The sequence below is a fragment of the Capricornis sumatraensis genome, chromosome 14 (genome assembly GCF_032405125.1).
Source record: "Capricornis sumatraensis isolate serow.1 chromosome 14, serow.2, whole genome shotgun sequence".
Lineage (NCBI taxonomy): Eukaryota > Metazoa > Chordata > Mammalia > Artiodactyla > Bovidae > Capricornis > Capricornis sumatraensis.
This window is the reverse complement of record NC_091082.1, coordinates 73,372,777-73,395,075: the sequence shown is the minus strand read 5'-3', so window position 1 is coordinate 73,395,075 and position 22,299 is coordinate 73,372,777. Positions and strand designations below refer to the sequence as shown.

General features: G+C 35.0%; 1 protein-coding gene across 2 annotated transcripts in view; it reads left to right on the top strand.

Annotated features, from left to right (window-relative positions):
• The window catches only part of TRMT1L (tRNA methyltransferase 1 like), a 36,371-nt gene that overhangs the window by 5,313 nt on the left and 8,759 nt on the right, over window positions 1-22,299 (top strand). For both annotated transcript variants that reach the window (XM_068986010.1, XM_068986011.1), the window contains exons 3-10: window positions 1,027-1,140; window positions 4,533-4,597; window positions 6,178-6,307; window positions 7,693-7,816; window positions 8,293-8,372; window positions 12,689-12,938; window positions 13,342-13,554; window positions 14,905-15,095. In XM_068986010.1, coding sequence (XP_068842111.1) covers window positions 1,027-1,140; window positions 4,533-4,597; window positions 6,178-6,307; window positions 7,693-7,816; window positions 8,293-8,372; window positions 12,689-12,938; window positions 13,342-13,554; window positions 14,905-15,095 — 1,167 coding nt within the window. The remainder of the gene's footprint in view (window positions 1-1,026; window positions 1,141-4,532; window positions 4,598-6,177; window positions 6,308-7,692; window positions 7,817-8,292; window positions 8,373-12,688; window positions 12,939-13,341; window positions 13,555-14,904; window positions 15,096-22,299) is intronic.

Genomic DNA, 22,299 nt, shown 5'->3' with positions numbered 1-22,299 from the left:
TGGATTCCTGGTCAGGGAACTAAGATCCCACATGCCACACAGGATGATCAAAACAAAAACACCCTGGTACAGTCAAATAAATTTTTTAAAAATTCAGTTTTTTGTTTCTATATGTTTTATTGATTTGAACCTGATTTGAGTTTTTTTAGTACTATTAAAGTTTTTATTAAGATACATTACATTTCTAATTAAATGAAACTTCCATTTGAGGATCCATAGTCTTTTTAAGAATATGTTAATAAAGAAGGAAGAATTTAACAAATTCAGTAATAGAGTGTGTGCTGTGTGCTTAGTCAGTCATATCCAACCTTTTGTGACCCCATGGACTGGAGCCTGCCAGGCTCCTCTGTCCATGGGATTCTTCAGGCAAGAATACTGTAATGGATTGCTAGGCCTTCCTCCAGGGACTCTTCCCAACCCAGGGATCAAACCCACATCTCCCACATTGCAGGTGGATTCTTCACCATCTAAGCCACCAGGGAAGCCCAAAGCCACTGTAGCAGGATACAGAGTATTGCATCCAGTCTACCCCTTCCTTCTTTCATTTTTCTAATTCCACATGTTAGCCGTTTTAGTTGCTGCTAGAGTAGAATACCAGAGCTGATACTTTTGTCTGTCTAGCTCCTCTCCCTCTATAAGTGTGACAACAGCTGCCTTTTCCCCTGCCCAAAGTGCAGAATGACATTCTTTCTGGAAGGCATTTTGCCTGGGGCGATATCATGTAGTTTATCATTTCCTCATCCTCTCCATATCCGGTGGTAACGGATATCAGCTCGCCACAGAGAGGAGAGTTTTGGGGTAAAAATCAGTGACTGACTGTGTCCTAAAACAATTATTGTTAAGTACCTGCTGAGGCAAGAATGACTTCACCTTAATAAATGTTAAGAAAGATGTTATCTAAGGGGTGTGTGTGTGTTTTGAGAGGCAAGGGTGAGAAAGGGTCCCCTGTTAACTTCTTTTGTAGCCAAATTTAAGCATGAATAGCTGGTATATTCTCTGCTTTATTGGTTCTTTTTTCATTAACAGGAAACAAACAGGCTTGTCCATTGTGCCCCAAGGAGAAATTCAGAGCTTGTAATAGTCATAAGCTTCATCGTCACCTTCAGAATTTACACTGGAAAGTCTCCGTTGAATTTGAAGGTTTGTATTTTTGTGCTTACTAAAAAGTGATGTAAATGAAATTCAGGATTTTGTACTAGTTTTGGAATTTTACTGACAGCATAATCAAGTATCTTCAGTTTAAAATTATGAAGGATATAATTCCCATCTTTTAATGTATTTATTAATAAAAGACCACATAGTTCTCTAGGCAGTAGATATTTATGATGCCAGTGTTTAGTTTGGCAAACCATTATTAAGTATCTGTTCTGTGCTGGGTACTTGGCTTGGCCCTGAAGGTCCACATTACTTACTGAACCATGTTTCCATAAGTTTTACTTTTCCTTTTTTTATTAGAACAACTACAGATTTTAATTAACTATGATTAATATTAACTCCAGTAACAGTTTTGAAGGTATAATAACAATAAAACAAGAAAATAATTGGTATGAATATTGGAAAAGAGAAGATAACATCTCTTTTTTTCCCTGCTGCTGACTTAAAAATAAGCAGAGTTAATGAGAGTTTTTGGAACAATGGTGAGATATAAGATAAATATTCAAAATCAAAATCAGAGCCTTTCTCTACTCTGGATAAATGGAAATGAGGGGAAAAGCAGTTACAACAGTGACAAAAATGGCACAATTTGAGGGAGTAAGTTTAACAAGAGGATTCAAATGAAGAAATCAATGAAGTTGTAGGACAAAAAACACGATTTTACCAAGTTAAAAGACTTCCTAGGGAGAGTGATTTATTGTTAGATCTGAGGTAGTGAATTATGGATTATATGTGTTTAGTTACTTAGTCATGTCTGACTCTTTGTGACCCCATGGACTGTAACCCGCCAGGCTCCTTGGTCCATGGGATTTCCCAGGCAAGAATACTGGAGTGGGTTGCCATTTCCTTCTCCAATGGATGATATATTACAGCCTTTTTTTAGAAAGAAATTTAGCAACATTTAAGAAATTTTAAATATTTTTCCACCAGGCACTCCCTCTGCTAAGAGTCAAGGAAGCAATAGACAGAGATGTGCAAGAATGTTCACTGCAGCATGTGCTTAGAAACAAAAACTTGGAACTAAAAATCAGAGAAGATTGAATAAATTATGGTACATACCATGAAATATTATGCAGCCATTGAGAAGAGTGTATTAGATCTATACTAGCTTGCTTGGAAGGATTTTCATGGCAAACTGTGAAAATAGCAATGAAAGTGAAGCCACTCAGTCGTGTCCGACTCTTTGGGACCCCATGGTTGGTAGCTTACCAGGCTCCACGATCCATGGGATTTTCCAGGCAAGAATACTGGAGTGGGCTGCCATTTCCTTTTCCAGGGGATCTTCCCAACCCAGGGATCGAACCCAGGTCTACTGCATTGCAGACAGACGCTTTACTGTCTGAGCCACTAGGGAAGCCCGAAAATAGCAATATATATGATAAAAACAAAAATACTCCCCTCCCCCCAAAAAACCCTAAACATGTATATACTTAAATTTGTATATCATTATGCAAGTATACTTACTGAAATGTGGTTATCTGGAGTTTCAACCAGACTGAATAAAATAGTCATTATAAGACACCCCAAAGAGAAGCCAGAACTAGACCAGAGCTATTTTCTTAGTGTTATAGTATTGGTAAAAGGTTATCACTAGTTACTTAGAGAAAAAGTGAATTAGAAACTAATTCAGAAGTCATACTATCTTATGTTTTATTATTTATAAGAATGTATAGTAAACCATATTGACTTCTTAACAAAAAAAGATCTCATTTTAATTACAAAGATAATTAAGTAATTGCTTGGTTTAAGCCATTGTTTAATCTTTGGTCTCTCTCCTCCAGGTTATTCTCTTCTGTTTGATGGTTCATGGTATTTCTTTACTGTCATGTTCTTTAGGCTGTTGCGTTCTTTCACATGATGGTGATCTGGTAGATGGGGAATATGATAGCTTTTGTCTTTGTGAACAGGCTTCAAAGTAGTTGGCAAATATGTTGAATAAGATCTGCTGAAGGAATAGAAATGAGATGAAGGACAAAATAAGAATGCCTTACCTAACTGGAGAAGACTGCATTAGATGTGAGAAAGAAGAACATGTCTTCAGATTTAGCCATACAGCTGTTGAGATGCACCTAGTGGAGGCAGCCTGGAGGGCACATAAACCTGGAAAGGTTTGGGCTAGAGATACATATTTGGGAGTTATCAGAATATAGATGGTATTTAAAGCTGAAAGTCTGGATGGAACGACCTTAAGAGTACGTATAGGTAGAAAAGGAAATGGTCCAAGGTCTGAGTCCTGAGACACTTCAACATATACAGCTAAGAAAAATGATTGGATGTAAAGTGACCTGAACTAGAAGTATGAGAAGAAGGAAGTTAGAGATAAGTATACAGTTTTTGAGTTAGGAGTAACTGGAAGGCTTTATTATTCATTTAAAAAGTGAAAAAACAAACCTGGTTCAAGAGTCAAGTGAAAAGTTTAGTCCTTGACAGTAGGTTTTGTTTTTTAACGTTTTTTGGTTACACTGGGTCTTCATTGCTGTGCGCAGGGCCACTCTGTTGCAATGTGTGGGTTTCTTGTTGCTGTTCCGTGGCTTCTCTTGTTGTGGAGCCCAGGGTCTAGAAGCATGGGCTTCAGGAGTTGCGGCACCTGGGCTCTAGAGCTCAGGCTAAGAAATTGTAGTGCACAGACTTAGTTGCTCTGTAGCATGTGAAATCTTACTGGGCCAGGGATTGAACCCGTTTCCCGTGCATTCGCGGGCAGATTCTTATCCTTTGCATCAGCAGGGAAGTCCTTGACAATAGGTTTTGAAATAACCACTTACATGTCTTGAATAGGCAGTTGGAAGTAGAGATCTGGCCCTCAGGAATGAGTTGATAGTAGAGCTATAATTTGGAATTCCTTCTCATAGGGGAGATAGTCGCAATCATGAAAGGCATTCAAGTTAGTCAGGAAGTGAGAAAAAATTTATGTAGCAGATCCATCATACAGAAAACCTACATTTTAGAGTATGAGAGAGGGAAGAGGATCTGTAAAGATTAAGTAGAAAGTACACGAAGAGAACTAAGTGCCATTATCATTGATGAAGAACAGGCTGTGTAATAGTAAATGCAGCATAAGGCAAGAAGATGAAGCTGAGAAAAAGACAAGATGGCAAAAAGTAGATGATAAAACTGAGTTCCAAAGAAGCTACATGACGAATGCAAGATAGCAGATGTTTTTGGAACAACCATATTCTGAACCTAGATCTGTTGTATATGTTTTTATACCGTGTCATATATAACAAATGTATAAAACTAAGGCGGTCTCATTCAGATAAATTATGACATTACAAATACAAGAATAATCCCCATTATTCTTATAAAATTTGGTAGTAATTTTAATAATAATTGAACTTTTAATGAGCAGTGATAAGACAAGCAGCAGTTCTTCATTCTAGGTTACCGGATGTGCATCTGTCACTTACCTTGTCGACCGGTGAAACCAAACATTATTGGAGAACAGGTAATCACACGTTAGATTTGTTATTTTTAGATTTAGCTATCTCTAAAGGAAGTACGGTTTTTACTTGCTTTAAGACTAAAATGTGTATATTCAGCAGTGAGACTTACTTTAAGATTTTGTTTTCAAGGGCTTTCAGATTACCATAGTAGGAAAAATAAGAAATGTATGAAAATTGTTACTGTATTGAACTTTTCATTTCATAGTTTTTAATTTCAGTCAGATCACCTGCTATCATATGTTCGAAAGGAAAATTAACCCACATACTAATTTTGAAATGGAGAATTTAAATAGAAAGCACTTTTTTTCTTTCAAAATAAATTTTGGTCATGGAATAAGAACTGTTAATTTCTGTGGTTTACTAGGTGTCATAACATGTGTTGATTCATACTCATCCTCCCTGTGCTCTTTCTCTTAATTTGTCAAAGGACAGAATGAAGACACTTCTGAAATCTCAATAACTTTAAAAAGTACATGTGTTTGTATTAGGATATATTTAACCTTTGGGGAATACAAATTATAGAATATTTTATAGTAACATTATCTTGAATGCATATTAGCTTAATAAATCATTATTAGTAAATTTTCCTTTCAGGCCACACACAAAAAGTAAAGTACTGGGGGAGAAAAACATTTCTTAAGTATACTTTGTCAGGATAATGCTTGGTCCACTAACCCTATCTAAGGTATTTTGAGTATGTTAACCACAATGCCATAAATTGTGGAATGTTCTTGACTGTTCTGTCCTTGCCCTGTGATCGCGAGTAAAGAGTAAGACGTCATCATAAGCAGGAAAGAGCTACTGGAAGTCTTCTTGTTCTTAACTAAATAAGAAACTAAAAAGTGAGAACTTTTTACTTGGAAAAATAGACTTTTTATTTTGTCTTTAACACTTAGGAGTGTGCTAGCACTAGCTCAGATTTCCAGAAATCTGAAGGGCCAGTTGTTAAATGTGGCCATCATCAAAAATTTAAAAATGTGAACTTACAAGTAAATAAATTATATTAAAAACAAAAGTAATGAATACTCACAACTCACTACTTCCCAGTTATTTTACTACATCTGTGCTCGTGCATCATTTATATATATGTACTGTATCTGCATGGTGGCAGTGTTCTCTGCTGTGATACTGCACATCTCTTCCCTTATTCACATTCAGTGATGTCACATGGGTAGCTTGAAATGTCACATTTGGAGCTTGACATTGGCTATGGTAGAGTGTTTAGATCACAGACCTGCAGACACTACAAATGAGGGCCTTATTTTCCTGGAGAGCCAGTTATACGTCTGCCAACACACTGCTGCTAGTATCGTACCATTTATAAGTGTTGCTTATAGAAGATAAGGGTACAGTTATTTGTGGATTGAATGAATGAGAAAAAACTAACAAATTAAACTTGTGACCTATTGTAACATTAAAAAGCAGATCTAAATATAGGTAAGGAAATAAAGATCCTTTCAGAGTCCCGTGGCAAAACGAATACTATCTTCTAACATACTTAAATTCACAACCTTAAATAAACTTTTATTTCATTGTCTTAGTAACTTTTTTATGTATTTAAATTAAATACTCTGTTTGATAGATATCCAGTAAAATGGGCGCCCATTATCATTGTATCATTTGTTCAGCAACAATCACCAGAAGGACAGATATGCTAGGACATGTCAGGCGCCATGTGAACAAAGGAGAGACTAAATCCAGGTATATTGCTGGTGAGTTAAGCAATCTCATTAACATGTTAATAAGTAAATCCTTAAACAGTGGTCTAATTATTATTTTTAGACATCAGACAGATAGAACACTGTGACTTAACCAAATCATTTAGTTAACTGCTAATCCATCCAGTGTTGTTTTCTTTCTGTGAGACTCCCAACAGTATAAACTGGTCTCAGTTTAACAGATGTATTTAATACATGGTAGAAAAAAGCAGCTGATGCCCAGTAAATGTAGTTATCTTAATGAAAGATAATAGGATTTTATTACTGATGGCTCCTGTACCAGTAACTGTGTTATACTTGTTGTTGAAAAACACTGGAAAAAGCAGGCAGAGTGATACATAAAGACTATTTATAGTCCTGAGTGATATCAAGTTATTAGTAGCTTATTAATACTGAGGCTGTTCCTTCTCAAGAATTAAGCCTTTCTGCCCTAATTCATCCATTATGTGTATTGAATACATCTAGAATGGTACTCTGGACCATTCTTTTAAGTATTGAAAAAAGTAGTGAAATAATTATTTAAAGGGCTTAATTTTCCCACAGAACCTGGTTTGAGAAAGGCTAATCTTGTGAGATATGTGACTTGACACTTAGGTGAATACAGAAAGATATGTAACAGTAGGAAAGATTACTTTTATGTGGCATTGTAGAAAGAGAAATATAGTTTTCATTTAGTTAACATTCTGATTATAATTTGATCAAGAAATCCAAACATAAATAATCTCAATTATTCCCCTCCACATATTATATCTCTTTTCTTAAATAATTAAAATATATTCACACAAATATATCAATATTTCATTTGAGTTTATAGGAGAATGATTCGAATGTATATTAAAAGTAGAATAATTGTTTTATACATTAGCTTATAGCTGTTGGAATATAATTTGTGATTTAAAATCACAAAAATATTCTGAAGTCAAGCATGTTCAGGAAATAGAGTGACTCTTAGTCATCCATGCCAGCTAATGGAACGTAACCACACAGGTTAATTTTCTAACATTTAAACCATAATAAAATATGTGTTTAGCAACCAGCCTCTATAAACACAATATAGCATTTGATGAATAAAGGTTATTTTAGCATTTGGCATGATTTTAGGGTAATTGTCCATAATTAGGTGTACAGATACATTGATGTGCCAGACAGTTAAGATTTTAAGCTGATAAACTTTAATTCACCAAATACTTAACGAAATGATGCTCTTTTCCATAGACAGTGCTCTGTAGATCAATTTTCGGTGATTTTTTTGACATCTACTCAATTGATTTCATTAACATGAAACTATTATAAAGGAATGTTATTTTTTATGTTGTTCTTGATATTTATAATTATTTTCTATTTCACTGGAAATCTTTTTTTTTTTTCCTTAATTTTAGCTTCTGCTGCTAAACCACCTAAAGAAATTCTGAAAGAGGCAGACACAGATGTACAAGTTTGTCCTAACTATTCTGTACCTCAGAAAACAGATTCTTATTTTAATCCCAAAATGAAACTGAATCGGTAAGATAAATTTAAAAAAGGGTTATAGAATGCTTCAGATGCTTCAGTTCATTACAATGTACCTTCTCTTAATCTTTTTGTTCTAATATATTGAAATTTAAAAGTAAGTATGGAATGAAAATCGTTTATTTTAGCATTTTCTCAGAATGATTGTTGTATTTTTCTGCCAAACCAATTTTTTTCTCGGAGTAAAGTAGGTCCAACTTTATATAAAATTAAAGGAACAGACTGATGGGCCTGTGCCAAGTTTTTTAAATAGAATCATTGTTCATAGTAAATACTTGTTATTAGAATGCAATTTGACTAATAGTTTAATTTCACAGGTTTTTAGTTCTTAAAGTATTAAGTAAGGAATATGTTTCTCTTTTCGAAGTAGTTTGCACAGTAAATAGGAACACTTTCTCACTGTTCTTAAAATCCACAATGATGAAACCATGGAACAGTAAAATTATTTCAGATTATTATCCTTCTTCTAGGCAGCTGATATTCTGTACACTGGCTGCTCTGGCTAAGGAGCGAAAACCTTTGGAATGTCTAGATGCCTTTGGAGCAACTGGTAAGTGATAAAGCTTTTTTTGGAACCTCACTTTATCAAATCTGTACAGTATCTTTTCTTTCCCTTTATTTTTTCCTTGTTGTTGTTTAGCCACTTTGAGAACTAAGGGTTTGTTTATATCATGTGCACCTCAAGAGGTTTTTTTTTCCAGTTTTATTGAGAAGGAATTGGCATACATTACTGTATGGGAAAAAGTCTAATTAAGATGCAGAGCAGGATGGTTTGGTTTACATATACAATAGGTTCAGCTAATATCCATCATCTCATATAGATAAGTAAGAAGAAAAAAAAAGTTTCTCCTTGTGATGAGAACTCTTAGAATTTATCTTCTTAACTTTCCTCTATACAAGTATTACCTATATTTAATCATCATGTTGTACATTTCATCCCTAGTACTTATTTATCTTATAATTGGAAGTTTGTGCATACTTGCTAGACTTCCTGTACAGTATCTTTTCTTAGGAAATGTATATGGATATCATATCAAACAAAGTATTTTTATATTAAAAAAATGCAAGGCAAATTTTTTATTGTGGAAAATTTTCAAATATATACAAAACTAGAGTGTATAATAAGTGAATTCCTTTATATCCATCACTCAGTCTTATATCTGTATTCCTGTGCACTTTCCCCTCATAACTCATTGCCCTGTACTCTTCTGTCTCCTTTATTTTGAAGCAAATAACAGATATGTCATTTCATCTGTAAATATTTCCATGGGATCTGTAAAAGATAGTGAAGTGAAAGTCACTCAGTTATGTCCAACTCTTTGCGACCCCCTGGACTGAGTCCATGGAATTCTCTAGGCCAGAATAAGGGAGTGGGTAGCCTTTCCCTTCTCCAGGGGATCTTCCCAACCCAGGGGTAGAACCCAGGTCTCCTGCATTGTGGGCAGATTCTTTACCAGCTGAGCCATAAGGGAAGCCCAAGAATACTGGAGTGGGTAACCTCCCTTCTCCAGCAGATCTTCCTGACCCAGGAATCAAACTGGGGTCTCCTGCATTGTAGGTGGATTGTTTACCAACTGAGCCATGAGGGAAGCTTGTAAAAGATAAGGACTTTTTCAAAATTAAAACCCATATACCATATCACACCTAAAAAATTAAGAATAATTCTTTAATGTCATCAAATGTTTAGATAGACCTAATTATTTCATAATTTTTTAAAAATTTAAGTCAGAATCCAAAGACTATATATTTCAGTTGTTTGATAGATCTCAAGACTCTTTTTAACCTATATTCCTTTTCATCATTTTGTGTGTATGTGTGATAATTATTTGTTGATATAAGAGGTCATTTGTCCTTTAGAGTTTCCCACAGTCTAGATTTTTGCTGATTGTGTTGTCATGGTTCATATAAGATATTCCCCTATTTCTGTAAATTGGTAGTTGTATGTTCAGGTTTGGTCATATTCAGACAGGATTTTTTTCTTTTTTGCAAGAATACTTGTTTGCAGCAGTCAGTAAGCACTTGGTGTTTGGTTGATTTGTGTGTGTGTGTGTGTGTGTGTGTGTGTGTGTTGCAGTAAACATTGCCTACGTATTAGGCAGTGAGATATTATGGTGAAATTTTAAAGACTGAGAACATTTTTCCCAAAAGGACATAACAGTATAGAAAAGATTGGAAAGTGTAGAAAATTTCTAAAAAGCCGCTTGTACCCTATCCAAGTTTTTCTTCTTAAAAGTTATAGGCGTGTATTCTTGGGAAGTTTGTACCGATAGGATGAAAGCACGACCTAGCTCTGCTTAAGTTCCTCACCTCAGAGAGAAGTAGTGGTTGGAAGCATGGACTGTGGAGTCAGACTGACTGCATTCAAACCCCAGCTTTATAACATGCCAGCTGTCTAACCATAGGAAATTATGCTTTAATTTGCTTTATCTATCCAAAAGAAGGTACCTACCTTAAAATAATGTAAAGATTAAGGAAATTAATACATGTAAAGAAATTAGAACAGTATCTGGTATATAGCAAATGCTATAAAAGTATTCAGTATCATCGTTGTATTATTACTACTACTACTATCATCATCATTAGTAATGTCTCAGTGTAGAAATGGTAAAAGTGATGAAGTAATGATTCTAAGGTGATCACATCCTCTGAGCCGGTCAAATTTTAAATATGAATCATTTTTTTTATTACTCCTTTTCCCACCACTATCCCCACACTCAACTATGGATCTGTTCTAATTTTTCATTTGTATTGTGACTCATACTCTTTTTCATTCCATATCCACCAATAGAGTGATTTTTAGCAATTGTATCTGTCTAATCTGTCTTGCATGCCGTTGCCAAACAGCTTTTGCTCTGAAACACTGAATTGATCACGTTGCTTTTCAGTCAGAAAAGTCATGCATCTTAATTGCCTAGAGTTCCAACTTCTCAGATTGCAATTTAATATCCTCCATAATCTGATCACCGTCTACTTTTCCAGATCTATTTCCCACCATTTTCCCTCACACAATCTTCCCCCACCCTTGTGTTTTACATTCAGTAATGTTTATTAAATGTCTATCCCAGGTGGCTTTAGTGGTAAAGAACGCACCTGCCAGTGCAAGAGACATAAGAGATGTGGGTTCAATTCCTGGGTCAGGAAGATCCCTTGGAGGAGAGATTTGAACCCACTCCAGTATTCTTGCCTGGAAAATCCCATGGACAGAGGAGCCTAGTGGGCTACAGTCCACAGTCTCATGGAGTCAGACATGACTGAAGTGACTTAGCATGCAGCAGCATACCTACACTGGATACTATATATGTTTCTTAACAGTGGAGTCATTTTATTTTCCTTTTTTCCCCCTCTAGTTTTGTTGAGATATAGTCAACATATATAACATTGTATATGCTTTAGGTATACAACATAATGATTAGCTATATGCATGTATTGTAAAACGATCAAAAAAGTTTAAATCCATCTCTTCACATGGTTATAGATTTTTTTCCCCTTTCTGATGAGATCTGCTCGCTTAGTCAGTTTCAAATAAATAGTATTGTGAACTGTAATTTCCCTCCTGTACATTTTATCCCCAGAACATCTTTCTGTTATAACTGCAAGTTTGTCCCCTTTGACTACATTCACTCAGTTCTCCCATGCCTCCAGTCGCCTCCTCTGGCAGCCTCAAATATGATCTCCATTTCTGTGATTTAGGTTTTTTTTTCAGATTCCATGTTTAATTTAAATCATATGGTATTTGTCTTTCTCTGACTTATTTCACTTAGTGTAATACTTTCAAGGTCCATCTGTGTTGTCTGAAATGGCAGGATTGCCTTCTGTTTATGGCTGAATAGTATTCTGTTGGGTATATATATACCACATGTTCTTTATTCATTCATCCATCGATGGATACTTCAATTATGTCCATGTCTTGGCTCTTATAAATAATACTGCAATGAACAACTCTTTTTTAACCTGAAACATTAAAATTATTGTTTAGGAAGATCTTTTCTTTTTAATGTGCCTTTGTAAACTTAAATAAAGCTCATAGCAGTCATTTTGCTTGTTTCCCCATCTCTAAAATGTAGATATTAGAACTTATTTCACAAGCTTATCTTAAGAATAGGAAAATAAATGTAAAGACAGTGGCACATAGTAGATGTTAATTTTTTACATTAAGGAGGCACATGTATGCAGATGGTCAGCACTTCCAGTAAATCGGGGCTTTTTTACTCCGTGTTGGCTAGGCTTGTGTCACCATCTTCCATTTTGCAGTGAATGTCCCTTATGACTCAAATCCAACAGGTATAGAAAACCTGTGAGAGCGCCCTCTTGGTCTCAATTCCTCTTGATCATTTGCTTTCACATACAAGGTTGTTTTTCATTCACAATGATGCTATCGTGCAGTATTTGAAAAGCATTCGTCCAGGAAAGTTGTTTTCATATTTTCGTGTATTAGAATAAGCTGCAGCAGGACGAATTCCGGCTTCTCAACTTCTTTTCAAGTAGAGAAACCCCACTCTTATTCACACTGTACATTGGATTTCTCTATAAGATTTTGTTTGGAAAAAAAAGTATTCCATTGTAAGAAGGAAGGAAAAAAAAATCCTATTAAACCCTAAATAAAGAATATACATAGGTATTTTATTTGAACATGGACTATAGAACAGTTTTTTAAGAACTATTAATGGAAATGTGTAGGATACATTTTCTTGTGGTAAATCTTCTTAAGAGGCATTTCAGTGAGAAAGTTGAATAAGAATTACTTTTGAAAATACTAAGATTTTGAAACATTTATTTCTGTTATTTAAAAAATTATATTCTTTATTTTTATTATAGTTTTTACTCTTTATAATTTAAAAACCCATTTTTCTTCCAATTTCTCCTAAGGGATAATGGGATTACAATGGGCAAAACATCTTGGAAATGCAGTCAAGGTTACAATTAATGATTTGAATGAAAACTCTGTGACGTTGATTCAGGAGAACTGCCATTTAAACAAATTGAAAGTGGTTGTGGACAGTAAGGAAAAGGAAGAAAGGGAAGACATTCTGGAAGAAGGAGAGGAAAACCTTGGTAATATTAAGGTGACCAAAATGGATGCCAATGTACTAATGCATTTGAGATCTTTTGATTTCATGTAAGTGAAAAGTTTTTTCTGTCACTTTCTAAACTGACTTGGATTTGATGAGAGGTGGGGTAGAGAGGGGGCCGTTAAAAATTAAGGTAGTTTGTCATTGTTTATTTATTTAAATTAATATAATATTTTGGCATTGGCTTAAGGAATGCCATGAGAGCACTTTCTAGCATTTGAAGTAAAATGCCTGGGCATGATAACTTTTCTCTAAGCATGTTTTATTTTCACATGTCTAAGATGGAATGTGATCCTTTTATTGCTTACTTTAAAACCATAGTTAATGTTTTTAAAATAGATTTATGAAGTACTTTTGAATCCATGGAACTTTATCATTAGAAATATGGCAATGGTATGATTTTGGATACTAGTATGATTTTAAATATATCCATATTCTTTCTGATTTTAGACACCTAGATCCTTTTGGAACATCTGTGAACTATCTTGATTCGGCATTCAGAAATATAAGAAACCTTGGCATAGTGTCAGTGACTTCTACAGATATCAGTTCTTTATATGCCAAGGCACAACACGTTGCCCGGCGTCACTACGGCTGTAATATTGTCCGAACTGAATATTACAAGGAGCTAGCTGCAAGAATTGTTGTAGCTGCAGTGGCAAGGTACCAAATGGCCAACCTTTGTATGTCTGAGTATATGATAGAAAGAAATAATATTACAAGAAGTGCTTATTTCATTCTTCAAAATATGCACAAAATACAAATTCTGTATTTTGTATATGTGATCTTGATTTTTTTGGAACTCTTATGTTGTATGCTAGAATTTTATTTAAAAGCTTGTGCCTAAAATAGTTTACTCTCCATTTTAAAATGTTATTTAAATAAAGTAGTAAGAAAGAAAAATGAAAGTTAACTTCAAATCATTTTGTTTCAACAAACATAGGGTAGATATAGGGTAGTAGCACCACAAAAAGGGAAAGCAAAAATTGATCTTAGATTTAGAAATGATCATTATTTAATGTCCATTTCATCTTATCTTTCTTTATATAGTTTGAAAAAAATGATGGCTTATAAATTTGATTCTGTGAAATGATCTCACCTGTAAAACAAAAAGTTCTGTTTCTCATCAGACTTTCTAAACAATTGAAGCAAGGAAGACTTTGAGCACCCATTTTATGCATAAAGTTATGCTAGAGGAATGGTAGTATACAATCTCAATGAATATTAAGATTACAGATCCTTACAGCCACACTGTCACCAACGCCAGCACCAGTTTCACAGCATTTAGACTGAAATTCTTACCTCAGCAAAAATACAGATTATTAGACTTCATAGACCTTTAGGATTATTCCTAAATAACTAAAACCTCTGATGTTCACTTGATACATGCCAAGGACCTACTGTACATACTTTAAAATGTTTATAATGTAACAGCAAATTCAAAGCAGTACATACAGACTAAGTTAGTGTACAACTGTAGAGGGAAAACTGAGTACATAAATGGTTTATCAAGTAGATTTAATACAAAAGTATATAAATGTAATAATGGCAAGGACTTTGCTTATTCATTTTTTACCAGCTGTTCAGCAGCTAGCATACTTCCCTGATGTATTTAGTACTCAGTAAGCATACATTGTTTGGAAGAAGCTTTTGTAGAAAAAAGTAGGTAAAAAGAAAGAAAGATGGTTGTGATGACAAGAAACAAAGTGACATTAGAAACCAAAGAATATTGAGAAGACATCAGAAAGGAACATGTGTAATTCCTAAAAGCCTGCCAAGCGTCCTGTAATTTCCTGTGTTTCAGTTTGTGTAAAAGTTATAGTATATAGCATATATCTTTTATAGCCACTTTTTTATATATCTTTTAAAACCACGGCTACAAAGAGTTAAATTTTTCTTATTTTCCCATAACCCTTCCATAGTGTATGTACTGTCCAGGTTAATATGGTCAATATAATGCCAAACAAAGTAAAATGATAAGCTCCCAAAACAACTTAAAAAATTTTTTTCCAGAGCTGCAGCCCGATGTAACAAAGGCATAGAAGTACTGTTTGCAGTGGCTCTGGAACATTTTGTGTTGGTTGTTGTGAGAGTTTTGAGGGGGCCAACTTCTGCAGATGAAACAGCCAAGAAGATTCAGTACCTAATCCATTGTCAGTGGTGTGAAGAGAGAATTTTTCAGAAGGATGGTAATATGGTAGAAGGTAAATGCAAGTTTCTTCTGACTGAATATTGTGTTGAATTTGTGTGTAAGCCTCCAATGAATAAGCCTTTATCACATCCCTAATTTATACATATTGTTGTCCTTTGATTTTAAAGATTACAGTGCTAACTTTATTTCCTATACTGGATTTCCTTTCATCAACAGACAAGACATTCGTGTGAGTTCATTAAAGTCATTTACTCATTATAATTTATGCTCTCTAGCCATGCCTTCTGTTGAAACGTCTAGAAATAACTTAGTTTCCACTGTCACTAATTTTAGGAACATTAAGTCAGATTACTTCTTTGTTTGGGATGTTTCAAATCATTAATTTTATAAAAATAATGGTCATGTTTCTGACTGAATATAAAAGCCATCAGTTATAAAACTCATCCAGTAAATATTTATTGAGCCTCTACTATATGCCAGGCCTGGGGACTCAAAGGAAAAAGATGTGGCATGTGCCCTCATCAAGCTGTTTCTAATTTGCTTTTCTGGGACATGGAAACAGTTGCCCGTTTTCTGTTAGCTTCTTAGCATTTTTGAAATGTGGATTTTTAGGAACTCTTTATATAGTAGAATTTAACCCTCGTGGTATGATACAATAGTTGCAGATATTTTTTCTCATTTTGTCACTTGTGTTTGCATCTTTTTTTATTTTTTCATGCAGACATTTTTTATTGTTTGTTGTAAAATTAATCAGACGCTTAATGTACTCTGTATTTTGTCTGTAGTTGGAAAAAGCTTTCCAATCCTAAATTATTCAGAGGTTATGTTTTATTGACTAGGTCACCTCTTGTCCACTTATTTTGAGAATACCATGTTTATCTTATACTAAAATTCCACATGGATTTGAATTTCTTCTTGGATTTTCTGTTCTGTTCCAGTGGTTGGAAGTTCATGCATTCATTCACTTCTACTCCTTTTAGTGTTGTTTAATATCTGTTAAGGCAGTCACTTCTCAGAGCTCTATTTTCAGAGTGTTCTGACACTGGATCCTTTTTTTGCTTAATGCAAGATAAATAAATAAACCAGTTGGTAGTTTATCTTGACCACACTGAATTAAGGAGGAGATGTGGTTTTGAACCCACCATGCTCTTCTTCTGTCCGAGTACTTCTGCTAATGTTAACTGATAGTAGGAATGGAGGGCATGCCGTTATATTCCTTTGTTTGAGTTCTCTCTGGTGCTTTCAGATTTGTGCATGAAGCTGAGATACCTGTCACTTATCAGTCAAAGTACCAATCAGCACTTTGACTATATCATTACAGTGCCTTCTATTGGCTTCTATTATTTCTGATTAAAAGTTAGTTGTATTGTTGTTCCCTTGTACTTGATACTTAGTGTTTTCAAGATTCTTTTTGCAGCTTTCAGTAGTTTGGTTATAATATGTCTCAGTGAGTCTCTTTGTGTTCATCCTCCTTGGAATTCCGAGCTTCTTAGGGCCAGAGGTAATTGGTTTTTTTTAAAATCAAATTTGGGGCACTATTTTGCTTCTCCAACCTAAATCTTTATCACTTCAAACTGGATACAGTTATCTTCTGTAACCTGCTAATCATGGATTAAAGGAGTCATGTAATCAGCCTTTTCAAGTACAGTTTTCTAACCAATCCCTTTAACAGTTGTCCTAGAGCTACTCTAGTAGCATTCATCTTTGCTTTTTAGCTTCATATAGCCCCTAGGCTATTTCTGCCTTTAATAGCTATTCCCTCCAATATGGTTTTCTTCCAGTAGTACTCTCTCTCAGCTTATAAGCTTTTAGCAAGTACTGAATGATTGGGACGTATGACAACTTATCTTATTTTCTAGCAGTATTTAGGAATTATTCACAAAAATATATTTTTCTGTCATTTCTAAAGATTTGGAATAAGAGAAGCCAACTCTAAATGCCCAGGCCACCATGCTAATCTTGGTTTAAATGCAACAGAGTCAGAAAGGTTATAGAATCCACTTGGCTTTTTAAAATATAAATTTCATAAATATCTTTGATGAAACTTGGGAGAGTTTTGGTCCTCCTAGATAAATGGTATAGTGCCCTGTGGTTTCTTTTCTATTTTTTCCTAATTTAATTTTCTTTTATGTAAGAAATAATACACATCTTCAGTGTTTAAAAGGATATCACTAATGTGAGTTTCACGTCAATTAAAAAAAAAAAAACCTCAGTGTTTCTTTTTACCTCGTACCCCAGTGTTACTGATGGTATTCCTACCTTTAAAATTATGAACCAATTCTTACATGGAGATTTTTATCCTTTCATTTCTCACCTGAGTGTTTTACAATATCAGTGAGTAACTAAACTCAAATACACTCTGCTCAAATTTGATCCTGAATCTGTAAAAACTTAACATCTTTCCTTCTCCTTCAGGAGTCCTTCATGTTGCTTTATAATTTTGGACTGTTACTCCATGGGTTTTTTTTTTTAATTGTTTTAAAAATTGAAGAATATTTGATTTACACTGTTGTGTTAATTTCTGTTGTACAGCAAAGTGGCTCAGTTATACATGTATATATACCCTTTTTCATATTCTTTTCCACTGTGGTTTATCCCAGGAGACTTGATATAGTTCCTTGTGCTAAACAGTAGGACCTTGTTTTCTATCCATTCTAAATGTAATAGTTTACATCTACTAACCCAAACTTCCAGTTCATCCCTTTCCTGCCACAAGCCTCAATGTCTGAGTCTGTTTCTGTTTTGTAGATAGGTTCATTTGTGCCATATTTTAGATTCCACATATAACTGGTATTATATGGAATTTGTCACTAGAGTGTTTTTTTTAATCAAACATTTTAAAGGATTTTTTACTTAATAAATTACTATTAAGTAATATGAATTGTTTTCTCATTGTTTGTAATCATATAGGACTTACAGAGTATAAATGAGTGTTTCTTTCCAAAAAGTCAGATCACTTATAATTTTTTGTTTATCAATATGTAGTATATAATTTAAAAAATAGTTCTGTATCTTCTTAATAAAGTAATGATATCTGCCCCACTCCCTAAAGTAACCAGCTATTAATAAAAATCTTACAGCTGTTTCTTCTAATGTTTAAAGTCTCTAATGTTTGATATCTTCCTTATTTGTAAGTTATATTGCCTATATCTTCCTTTCATGAAGACTATTCAGCATCTCAGACCAGCTCAGTCACATGCATGTACTTCTCTCCAGTGTTGGCTTAATCAATATTCCGTGTTCATATTTTTATAAATATAAAAACTTCATTTACAAGTTGTATTAGTTATCTATCTGTGTGTAACAAATTACCTCAAAACTTAGTGGCTTAAAACAGTGTTTATTTTCTCAGTTTCTCCTGAGTCAAGAATCTGGGCATAGCTCAGCTGGGTCCACTAGCTAAGGGTTTCCCACAGCCATCAAGGTGTTGGCTGGGGCTGCAGTCATCAAGGCCTGACTGGGCAAGGACCTGTTTACAAGCTCATTCACACGGTTATGAGCTTCAGAAGACCTGAGCACTTGTTGGCTGCTAAGACGTGTTCTCAGTTCATTGTCAAGTAGTCTTCTTCACAGAATAGCAGCTCACTTCATCAGAAAGAACCAAAGAGAGAAAGAGAGAATATTGCTGTATTCTAGTCACTAGATATGAGTCTCCAGATCCAGTGATCTCACATTCAAGGGGTGGAGATTATAGAAGGGTATGAATACCAGGATACAGGGATCATTGCTGCCTTTCTTGGAAGGCTGCTCCACAGAGATGAACCAGTTACAGTGCTGTAATAACTTTTTTATACACTTGTTCAATTACTTGAATTAATCATTACTATATATTTGTCACCTTTTGGGTGTGTATATCCTTTTCACAATCCATAATACAGTTTCAGTGCTTCTGTGATTTTGGTTGAAAACAACCTTTGGGTTTCATTTAAATCCGCTGGAGACAGTCCTCTTCTTCTAGTTTGGGTTGTTTGTTTCTAAGTCTGCCAAAAGCTGTTGCCCTAGGTCTCCCTTTTAGACTCATAATGGAAATTTTCTTTGGCTTTCTCCTTGTGATGTACTTCCTATATCTTAAATCTTATGTATTTTTCACCTTTCCTCCTTTACTTTCTCCTTTTGAAGCTACACTTTTTCCCTTAGAAGGATTTCCTTAGAAGGATTGCAGGGGCAAATATAGAAGTCTAGGTTAGAAGTTGTTTTTCCTCAGAATGTTTAAGATGTTATTCCTTTGTCTTTTACCTTCAATATTGACAAGTTTGCTGTTGTTCTTAGGAATACTCCTTTGTGTTTTTTTCTCTGAGTGCTCTTGAAATCTCTCTTCTTAACCCACTGTTCTAAAATAACTTCAGGATGTTTATGAATTCATCTTTTTTAATTCATTGTGCTGCAGTCTATGAGCCCTTAAACTTGAGTTCTTCAGTTCTGATAATTTTTTTTCTATTTTCTCTTTGATAATTTTTTTCTCTCAAATTATTTTTTCTGTCTTCCCAGAACTCATTTTAGTTATATGATGGATCTTCTTGATTAATCCTCTGATTTTTTTACATCTCTATTTATTTCTTAGCATTTAGTTCTTCTTTATAAATTTCCTTATTTTCCAACTTTCCTGCTTAAATTTGTCATACTTTGCTCATTTTCAAGAGTTATTTCATACTTTTATTGGTCTCTTTTTAATAGTATCCTATTCTTGTCTCAGAGATGTGAAATCTAATCTTACCTCTATGATACTATTGATTATAGTTGGGTATATTTCATATTTAGGGGAGGATAGGTTTTTCATTTTGCTTATTTTTGTATTGTTGCTATTATTTTGTTGTTTTATTCTTTCCTATTTCTGGTTTGCAGTTCTGTTCTTGTCATAGTGTATCTCAAATGTCTAGTTATGTTGAAGTTCTTCGGGCAGGGCTTATAAACTGATAAGATTTTACTGTAATGAGAAGGCAGTCTGCCTTTTCACTACAAGAACTCCCAAAAGACAGTCAGCCAATCTGTGTGTGTGTTTTTTCTCCTGGATTGGTAAGTACTTAGGCAGAGGAACTTTGCAGTCTTTTATCAGCTTTCTAGGAACCATGTTGGGGAAGGAGACTGGAAGGTCTTAGCATTTGTACAGACTTTTACTTCAGTTCAGTACAGTCGCTCAGTCGTGTCTGACTCTTTGCAAAACCCATGAATTGCAGCACGCCAGGCCTCCCTGTCCATCACCAACTCCCGGAGTTCAATCAGACTCACGTCCATCGAGTCAGTGATGCCATCCAGCCATCTCATCCTCTGTCGTCCCCTTCTTCTCCTGCCCCCAATCCCTCCAGCATCAAAGTCTTTTCCAGTGAGTCAACTCTTCGCATGAGGTGGCCAAAGTACTGGAGTTTTAGCTTTAGCATCATTCCTTCCAAAGAAATCCCAGGGTTGATCTTCTTCAGAATGGACTGGTTGGATCTCCTTGCAGTCCAAGGGACTCTCAAGAGTCTTCTCCAAGAGCACAGTTCAAAAGCATCAATTCTTCGGCGCTCAGCCTTCTTCACAGTCCAACTCTCACATCCATACATGACTACTGGAAAAGCCACAGCCTTGACTAGATGGACCTTAGTCGGCAAAGTAATGTCTCTGCTTTTGAATATGCTATCTAGGTTGGTCATAACTTTTCTTCCAAGGAGTAAGCGTCTTTTAATTTCATGGCTACAGTCACCATCTGCAGTGATTTTGGAGCCCCAAAAAATAAAGTCTGACACTGTTTCCACTGTTTCCCCATCTGTTTCCCATGAAGTGATGGGACCAGATGCCATGATCTTTGTTTTCTGAATGTTAAGCTTTAAACCAACTTTTTCACTCTCCTCTTTCACTTTCATCAAGAGGCTTTTTAGTTCCTCTTCACTTTCTGCCATAAAGGTGGTGTCCTCTGCATATCTGAGGTGATTGATATTTCTCCTGGCAATCTTGATTCCAGCTTGTGTTTCTTCCAGTCCAGCATTTCTCATGATGTACTCTGCATATAAGTTAAATAAGCACGGTGACAATATACAGCCTTGACGTACTCCTTTTCCTATTTGGAACCAGTCTGTTGTTCCATGTCCAGTTCTAACTGTTCTTTTCATATATCTCCTCACTCTTAACTGTCACTAATGCCCCTGATTCCAGATCCTCTGTGGTTCAGCCTCACCCAAGATTAACTTCCTCTTTTGGATGGAGAAGACACAGAAGCCTGTTGATCTTAGAGAAGATCTACAAGTCTTGAAATTTTAAAATGAAGTCTTTTTTTTTTTTTTTTCCACATTACCACCCTATTTCCATCTTCAGAGACAATCAGTACTTTCAATTCTCAAGCCTTTTCAGGTCCCACAATGCCAGTGGGCTTGCTGTTTATTAGTAGCCTGTCTACCCATTTCAGGCTCTGGCTTTAGCTTTCTCTGACCTGCTAAATCAGTTAACCCCGTGTATATCTGCTTCTCACTTCTAAAATTTTATTGACATTTCTCATCATCTTGTTATCTCTTCTCACATTTTATTTATCTTTGGGGTTTGAATTTTATTCCTTTGTTCTCATCTTAATAATGGTTTAGGAAACAGAAGAGATTAAAGTATGTGTTCAGTCCATTTCAATTAAAGTCTTTAAATACTTTGAATTCCTCATCTGGAATTACCTTCATGGCCTATTTACCAATGATATAGAAATAGTAGTTCGTTCTTTCTTGACACCTTCATTTTTTTCTACTTTGTAACTTGAAATGATAACCCTGATCCTTGAAGATGCTGATGCTCATCAGGCACTAAGAAATCCTAGGCAAGGGTCTTCAAAACAGACATAGGTTTATATGACGGGATCATTTTGCAAAATACATCAGGAAACAAACTGACAAATATTTGTGTGCTGCCTGTGGTAAGTTGGTACAACTGACAGAACCATAAATGTGAATCACCCTACTTTGGGTAATTCTGCCTGTAGTACATGTAATTTAATTATTTAATGGTTTCAGGGAAGATGTCTTGAATATATTCGTATAGCATTTGAGCAGCATCATTCTCAACAAAGCTAAGGTCAGTGGTAACCACACTCTTTAAGGCTGAAAGGTAGACCTAGGAACAAACAATGAAGGTGGCCATTAAGTATATATACAACTGTGAATTATGCCACTTAATTGCATTGAATGACAGAGTGATATCAGATAGCAAGAGGCTATAGACCCATGCCCCTACTGCCATAATCCTGGGTTCTGGATATATCTAGGACCCATTGATCAGATCAGGCCATTCGAAGAAAGTGAATG